This window comes from Gigantopelta aegis, chromosome 11, assembly GCF_016097555.1.
Source record: "Gigantopelta aegis isolate Gae_Host chromosome 11, Gae_host_genome, whole genome shotgun sequence".
Classification (NCBI taxonomy): domain Eukaryota; kingdom Metazoa; phylum Mollusca; class Gastropoda; order Neomphalida; family Peltospiridae; genus Gigantopelta; species Gigantopelta aegis.
In genome coordinates, this window is record NC_054709.1 from 10787811 (window position 1) to 10797238 (window position 9428).

The following is a 9428-nucleotide window of genomic DNA, read 5'->3' on the forward strand; positions in this document are numbered from 1 at the left end:
CACCTCAGGCGATCGTTCTACCGACTGGGACAAATCCCGCACCAAACAGAGATGTAACCAGCGTCTAACATTAAGTACTATGCTTATTGTTCGTTATTTTGAAACAAACAGGAAAGTTTTGCTTAACGATTATTTGGAGTCTGACACATGGTTATTTTGACACTTGGTCGAGAAAATTGGAAACCAGCTGGCGCCTCATAAGCTACTCCTACCGATATACCAGCAAGGATCTTTTATATGTACTTTCCCCATCGGCAGGACAGTACATACTACGGCTTTTGATATACCAGTCGTGGAGAAGAAAAAACCCCGAGCCTATAGAGGGCGATCGATCCTGTTGCCCACCGAGCCAAGGAACTACGTCCCATACCTATCAATTATTTGATATCATTTTGGTCTTTATTTATTTACTTTTTAATGCTAAATAAAATAAAATAATTGGGGATGGGGGTGGAAATATTAATTAATTAGAATACGAATTATCGTAAAGCTTTGTCAAGATAATGACTGCATTTTGTTCGTCACTTCCACTAAATGACGTCAAAAACTTACAACTACATAGTAAGGACAATAGGATCCCGTTCCATGAAGCGATCTTAGCACTACTATCACCGTAAATACCTACCATCGCGACCTTAATTGTTTTCTACGATCGCCAGCCCGTTTCACGACGCGGCGTAGCTTACTATCGTCGTAAATTACTATGAAAATTTACATATAGTTACGAGGCAGTGTAAGCCACTAACATAGCTGTCAAATGGCAGTTAAATGATGACTTGATCATTTTCTAAGAAGGATATTCACTTTTTGTGTAAAAATGGATCTAACATATACCAAATATCTTTTATGAAATTTGGCGTTGGATGAAAAACATTCTAAGTCATACGACCTTCACAAGAAAATACGGGAGATAACTCTCATATGTTATACATTCGGCAATTATCGCTTAGCAAATAAACGGACACAGTGACTTCATGGATGTCAGATACCAATGATTACATACAAGATGTTCCGAAAAGTAGGTAACCATCTTATTATTTAACCAATTCGCACTTGTTCTTTAATAAGATTTTAATCATTAAAAGGGCACTTACGACTATAAAAAAGAAAAAAATGTTTTATTTAACGACGCACTCAACACATTTTATTTACGGTTATATGGCGTCAGATATATGGCTAAGGACCACACAGATATTGAGAGAGGAAATCCGCTGTCGCCACTTCATGGGCTACTCTTTTTGATTAGTAGCCAGGGTTCTTTTATATGCACCATCCCACAGACAGGGTAGTACATACCACGGCCTTTGATATGCCAGTCGTGGTACACTGGCTGGAACTAGCCCAATGGGCCCACCAACGGGGATCAATCCCAGACCGACCGCGCATCGAGCGAGCGATTTACCACTGGGCTACGTCCTGCCCCTAAACTGTCAGAGAAAACGTCCATTAGGTCCGCTCTTATGTTACGATATCTGATTTCAGTGGGTTTTAGTATCTTTAGGAAGGAAGGAAGGAAGGAAGAATATTTTATTTAATGCTAGTCTCAGACTGTCAACTAGCACGGCGAAGTTGGCCAACTTGATGGTTGCGTTGTATATATTTTCGCCAACTGTCACAATGCGATTGGGTGCGCTCATAAGTTAAGGACCACACAGATTTTGAGAGGTAACCCGCTGTCGCCACTACATGGGCTACTCTTTCCGATAAGCAGCAAGGGATCTTTTATTTGCGCTTCCCACAGGCAGGATAGCACAAACCATGGCCTTTGTTGAACCAGTTATGGATCACTGGTCGGTTCAAGTGGTTTACACCTACCCATTGAGCCTTGCGGAGCACTCACTCGGGATTTGGAGTCGGGATCTGGATTAAAAATCCCATGCCTCGACTGGGATCCGAACCCAGTACCTACCAGCCTGTAGACCGATGGCCTAACCATGACGCCACCGAGGCCGGTCCTTACGACTATCGTAAGGTTGCTTTGTGGAACGGCTATAACGTTTACGGTGCCACCTTAACTCACCTTAAGTCACTACAATTAACCTTAGCTACAATTCGTTCGTGGAACGGGGCCCAGGACAATTCGTTCATATAATAATCTTATCTTCCATACCAAACAATATCTAAACAAAAGAAAGTAAGAAAGGCAATCATCTTTGTTAATCTAAAAAAAATAATAATAACAATAAAAAAAACCCCCAAAACCCCATATCGGTATATTCTGAGGAAAATAGAGAGAGAGAGAGAGAGAGAGAGAGAGAGAGAGAGAGAGAGAGAGAGAGAGAGAGAGAGAGAGAGAGAGAGAGAGAGAGAGAGAGAGAGAGAGAGAGAGATGTCTATGCTTCTATTGAAGGATTTACGGTAATTGTAAGCGTTTACTATGGTTACCTGATATCTGTCTTTTGTCTTGTGTCATGACGCCACAGCCGCACACTCTATAGATCTGACTCTGTTCGTCTGTCACTCTCGAACACAGTTGTTCGCACGTGATTGGTATTGCGCATGCGTTGTTGACAATAGTGATCAGCACTACCGTACATGCGTACAAGAACAAACCGGCTGCGTCCATTAGATATGGCTGTATTCTGTAACAAAAAACAAAAATAAATAAATAAATTAATTAATTTAAAAACCCCAAAACCCCCCAAATGTATCATTACATAGAAACCCAAGTCAGTTACTCTGATCATTCTGACCACTGACTTTAGTTCTTCGTCAGTAAGTGTAACCAAATCTAGTATTCTCGGGTAACCAAATGAGTTTTCGTTCAACCAATCAAAACACGACTGACATATATATGACAGAGTCGAATGGATTCAGGGAGGAGTTCAGCCAGACCAAGCAGAAAAACGTCCGCTAGATTAATTTATGCGCTTCACGGTAAACCAAAGGACCATGTCGTGAACGAAGCAATTGGTTAGCGAACGTTAGCGAAACGTTTGCTGGCTGAACTAGGGGAAGATATGAGCTCAGTTACACCGAGGAGAAAAACGCCCAGAAGACTGGTTTATGCGCTTCATGTTACACAGAATGACCACTTTGGGAACCAGTCAAAATAGAAATATTGAAAGAAAAAACAACAACAACAAAACCCCCAAACAACTTCTGGCTGAACTTAAAGGGACATTCCTGAGTTTGCTGCATTGTAAGATGTTTCCGACTAAAAAACATATTTCTACAATTAAACTTACATATTAAATATATTTTCTTGTTTAGAATATCAGTGTCAGTATATTCAATGTGTTTCTGGCCATCTTAATATTTGTAAGAAGCCCAAACTGGATTTTGTCTTCAAATAATTTCGTACCTACGAAAAAATCATATTTTAGGAAATAAAATGAAATTTAACGTAATACAAATACTACAACGATCAGAAGCACGTTTAATATACAGCCACTAATATTTTGTGCAGAAAAATATATTTGATATGTAATTGCAATCGTTAAAATGTCTCTGTTAGTTGATAACATCTTAAAAATTGCAGGAAACTCAGGAATGCCCCTTTAAGGCACAATATCTATTCGCGATAAAATGTCACCTGAAAACGATAAAGCATTGGCTCTTGTCAGATATACAAGACGCAAGGCGGAGATGCCGTAAGATCTGACTTTAACGACCGAACATTTTCAGATCACGTTTCATATCTCACTTTTTTTCTTCTTTTTTTATTACCATTTTTACGTTTTTGTTTCTCTGCTTATTTCCTGTCCTATTTACAGGCAGAACGTTTGTTTTGTTTAACGAGACCACTACAGCAAGTTGATTTATTAATCATCGGCTATTTGATTGTTAAACATTTGATAGTTCTTCAGAAGAAACCCGTAATATTTTTTAATTAGCAGCGAGATATATTTTATATGCAATTTCCCACCGACAGGAGAATAATAGAACGGCCTTTTATATGGGTACTGGGTGGAACGGGAAGAAACAAATAAGATAATGAGTTCACCGAAGATAGAGTGTAAACTTATTTAATCTGCAATAACTTATTTAATCTGCAATCGGCAATGACCAAGTTTCATGCCATTATCTTTCATACACGGGGCTTCTAGAATTTTTATAAAATCCTCTAGCCATGACATCGGTGATTTTAAAAATTTACTAGTAATGAAATTCACTAGCTCTACTTTACTTTAAGTTAATACAATTGTACTAAATAATAGTAATAATCAGATATGTCACCTAAAGAGGGAGATATAGCTTTAAAACACTAACCTTGGGGGGTTGGGGTGAAGGCAGGCTATTCATATTTACAAAATAGACTTAACTGCAACATTTGGCTTTTTTCACTAGCCGTCGGGCATGGCAATATAAGTTATTTACTAGCCCAACATTAAATATCACACGCCATAGGTGTGGGGCTATCGTAATCTAGAAGCCCTGATACATAACAGCCATATGTCTCAGAAAATGAAGCAGGGAGAAGGGGACAGGGGCGGATGGGATTAGGGACGGATGGGATTAGGGACGGATGTGATTGGAGACATTGTGATACTTAAAATCAACTTAATACAATTATACCTGCACTCCCTCCCCCAGGACCGGCCTCGGTGGCGTCGTAGTTAGGCCATCGGTCTAGAGGCTGATAGGTACTGGGTTCGGATCCCAGTCGAGGCATGGGATTTTTAATCCAGATACCGACTCCAAACCCCGAGTGAGTGCTCCGCAAGGCTCAATGGGTAGGTGTAAACCACTTGCACCGACAAGTGATCCATAACTGGTTCAACAAAGGCCATGGTTTGTGCTATCCTGCCTGTGGGAAGCGCAAATAAAAGATCCCTTGCTGCTAATCGGAAAGAGTAGCCCATGTAGTGGCGACAGCGGGTTTCCTCTCAAAATCTGTGTGGTCCTTAACCATATGTCTGACGCCATATAACCGTAAATAAAATGTGTTGAGTGCGTCGTTAAATAAAATATTTCTTTCTTTCTTTCCCTCCCCCAGGTGTCATCAGGACCGTAGCAGAAGGGAGGGGAATAGGTGGTGTCGCGCACCCCCCGCCGAAACATTATTGGCATCCCTTTAGAATCTTCTGTAATCTGTTTTTGTGTGTATGTCTAAATTAAATACGCGCCCTACCTTTAAAAAAAAAAATTCATTCATTCATTTGTAGTTATGTTCGTGCTTATGTTCAATTAAAGTTCAAGCACGCTGCACTGAGCACAAACCTCAGTTACTTGGAGTGTCTGTCCAGGACAGTGGGTTAGTAGTTAGTAGTTAGTGGTTAGTAAAAGAGAAGTCGGTGTAGTGGCCTAACACTCGTTAAACCCGCTCTGTGTGGGAGCCGGTACCGGGAGACGAACCCAGTACCTACCTGCCTTATGTCCGATGGCTTCACCATTGAGGCCGGTAAAACTGAATTGCTCTCCCTAATGCTAGGGTCAGACTACCAACTGCCAGCAGAAAGTTGGCCAACTCGACTTAAGACGGGTGCGCTCAGATTGACATCTAATGGGTTATACGACGAGAATCTTGTTGTAAAAATGTTCAGACTAGCAACTGGATAGTCGTAGAAGTCGTGACAACAGCAAAAAGTTGGCCAACTTTGTCGTGGCAGTTGGTAGTCTGACACTAGCATAAGTGGCGCCATCTGGCTGTGGCCATGGCTTTCATCTTCCGTCACCTATAACAGTTGATTACATAATTTATCGGGGTGTTATTTTACAAACATTCCGTTCCTTTATATTTAATTCCACACAACGAAAGCTTCAGAGCACCATTATATCTTGTACACTGAACATTAGTTGTACATGCTAATCTCTCTCTTACCTGCAGCTGGTACCTTACGCATCAGTACGTAAGATATATAAAAGGCGTGTATGTCAGTTCGTGACAGAACCAAACACTTCTTATCAATGACTTGCTACCAGTCAATTGTCGTAAGTATTTTATACGATAGAGCAGAAAATTCTAAAGAGCTAGACTGGGCGTATCGTGAAAAACAGGAATTGATCGTGATTAATTCATTTGTTTTGTGATTGTCGGTTTAATCAAAAACTATATTTAATATATGTGTGTATATATATATATATATATATATATATATATATATATATATATATATATATATATATATATATATATATATATATATATATATATATATATATATATATATGTATGTGTATGTATATGTATCTGTATCTGTAATCAAACATATAATTTATCTTTAATCAAACCATGATTTACCTGTGACCAAACAAGAAATTTACCTGTATTCAAACAGTCATAATTTACCTGAAATCAAACAGGGAATTTATCTGTAATTAAACAGGGAATGTACCTATAATCAAACATAAAATTTACCTGTAATCAAACAGAGAATTTACATTTAATCAAAAGGAGAATTTACCTGTAAACAAACAGCGTATTTACCTGTAATCAATCAGGGAAGTTGACTGTAATCAAACAGAGAAAGCACCTATAATCAGAGAATTTACATGTAATCAAATAGAAAATTAACGTGTAATCAAATAGAAAATTTACATGTAATCAAACAAATAATTGACCTGCAATCAAACAGGGAATTTACCTGCAATCAGAGAATTTACTTGTAATCAAACAGCGAATTTACTTGGAATCAAACAGAGAATTTACATGTATTCAAATAGGGAATTTACCTGTAATCAAACCGAGAACTGACCTGTAATCAAACAGGTCATTTACCTGTAATTAAGCAGATAATTTACCTGTAATCAAACAGAGAATTTCCCTGTAATCAAACAGAGAATTTCCCTGTAATCAAACAGGGAATTTACCTGTAATTAAGCAAATAATTTACCTGTAATCAAACAAGGAATTTACCTGTAATCAAACAAGGAATTTACCTGTAATGAAACAGAGAATTTAACTGTAATCAAACAGATAATTTACCTGTAATCAAACAGGGAATTTACCTGTAATCAAACAGATATTTTACCTGTAATCAAACAGAGAATTTACCTGTAATCAAACAGAGAATTTACCTGTAATCAAACAGGGAGTTTACCTGTAATCAGAGAATTCATTTGTAATCAAACAAGGAATTTACCTGTAATCAAACAGAGAATTTCCCTGTAATCAAACAGGGAATTTACCTGTAATTAAGCAGATAATTTAACTGTAATCAAACAAGGAATTTACCTGTAATGAAACAGAGAATTTACCTGTAATCAAACATATAATTTACCTGTAATCAAACAGGGAATTTACCTGTAACGAAACAGATAATTTACTTGTAATTAAACAGGGAGTTTACCTGTAATGAAACATATAATTTACCTGTAATCAAACAGAAAATTTACCTGTAATCAAACAGATATTTTACCTGTAATCAAACAGATCATTTACCTGTAATCAAACAGAGAATTTACCTGTAATCAAACAGGGAGTTTACCTGTAATCAGAGAATTCATTTGTAATCAAACAAGGAATTTACCTGTAATCAAACAGAGAATTTACATGTAATCAAACAGGGAGTTTACCTGTAATCAAACAGAGAATTCATTTGTAATCAAACAGGGAATTTACCTGTCATCAAACAGAGAATTTACCTTTAATCAGACAGAAAATTGTAGACCAAGATATGAAATACATTAGGAGTGAGTTACAGTTAAAGTTTGTTTTGTTTAACGACATCACTAGAGCATATTGATTTATTAATCATCGCCTATTGGATATCAAACATTTGGTAACTTTGACATATGTTTTACAGTGAAAACCCAAAACATTTTCACATTAGTAGCAAGGGATATTTTATATGCACCATCCCACAGACAGGATAACACATACCACGGAATTCGGTATACCAGTCGTAGTTCACTGGCTGGAACGAGAGGTAGCCCAATGGGCTCACAGACTTAGGTCGATCCTAGACCGACCGCGCATCACGCGAACGCTTTACCACTGGGCTACGTCCCGCCACCAGAACTAAACAATTATTACATTTAATGTTACCGGTCTCGGTGGCGTCGTGGTTAGGCCATCGGTCTACAGGCTGGTAAGTACTGGGTTCGGATCCCAGTCGAGGAATGGGATTTTTAATCCAGATACCGACTCCAAACCCTGAGTGAGTGCTCCGCAAGGCTCAATGGGTAGGTGTAAACCACTTGCACCGACCAGTGATCCATAACTGGTTCAACAAAGGCCATGGTTTGTGCTATCCTGTCTGTGGGAAGCGCAAATAAAAGATCCCTTGCTGCCTGTCGTAAAAAGAGTAGCCTATGTGGCGACAGCGGGTTTCCTCTCAAAACAGTATCAGAAATACCATATGTTTGACGTCCAATAGCCGATGATAAGATTAAAAAATCAATGTGCTCTAGTGGCGTCGTTAAATAAAACAAACTTTACTTTGCTTTTTACATTTAATGTTATGAAGATCTAGCTTCCGATTTGCAAATATTAGCTTAGAACGAATACAGTATACTTGTAATTTAAATAGTTATTATTACATTTACGTTTATGCAGCATAAAATGTTTGTTATATAAATAAAAATTTACACAAACGTGTAATAGTTTATATAATAAACAGAACTTACGTAAGTCTATGTGAAATCCAACAGCTGTATTACTTGATACTGGTGTGTTAAGTCCCAGTATTGGGCGGGTCTTACTCCAATGTCGTGATTCCTGCAATCCTGCAACGGCTCTCTCCAACACTACCCTAAACTTTATACCTCGAACTCAGGCCAATATAGAGGTTTATTGTCTCAACGTAAATATTGACACCGGAAGTACTTTAATGACTGACCCGAGCGTTAAAATAAAAATTAGGATTAGTTATTCTGGCAACATTTTATCTACAACACAAACAAGATCTGTGACGTCAGACGATAAGGAAAACGATCTACTATCACTCGTGCAGGGTTGTTACAATGTATACGTGACTATTTCGAGAAAAAGTTTGTTTTGTTTAACGACACCACTGGAGCACATTGATTTATTAATCATCGGCAACTGGATGTCAAATATTTGGCAATTTTGACATATAGTCTTAGAGAGGAAACCCGCTACATTTTTCCATTTGTAGCAAGGGGTCTTTTATATGCATCATCCCTCATACAGGATAATAATTACCACGGCCTTTGATATACCAGTCGTGATGCACTGGCTGGAACAAGAAATAGCTCGATGGGTCACCGTCGGGGATCGATCTCAGACCGACCGCGCATCAAGCGAGCGCTTTAATAATGGGCTACGTCTAATACAATTGTTCTTTATATTGTTAGATATATTATAACTTGGAAGAGTTCCAGCATGTATATAAAGGCTGGGGGTGGGGGTGGAGGGGGTGGGGGGTGGGGGGGGGGGTGGACGTAGGGGAGGGGGTTCTACCTCAGTCAGTAGAGCGCTTGTCTTTTGTGTTTTGGTCGTTGGATCAAAGAATCTTTGTAGAACCTTTTTTTTTAAATAGTGATTTTCCTCGTCCCAACCAGTGTTCCACGACTGGTATATC

The 9428-nt window shown here is 38.5% G+C and overlaps 1 protein-coding gene across 1 annotated transcript in view; it reads right to left on the reverse strand.

The window, feature by feature from the left end:
* Nucleotides 1-8642, reverse strand: part of LOC121385346 — a 16841-nt gene extending 8199 nt beyond the window's left edge. Inside the window, exons 1-3 of the mRNA XM_041515989.1 lie at nt 8512-8642; nt 6371-6416; nt 2386-2582 (exon numbers count right to left, since the gene is read on the reverse strand). Of these exons, the coding sequence (XP_041371923.1) occupies nt 2386-2566 (181 nt within the window). The 5' untranslated portion in view covers nt 2567-2582; nt 6371-6416; nt 8512-8642. The remainder of the gene's footprint in view (nt 1-2385; nt 2583-6370; nt 6417-8511) is intronic.
* Nucleotides 8643-9428: the final 786 nt, after the last annotated feature.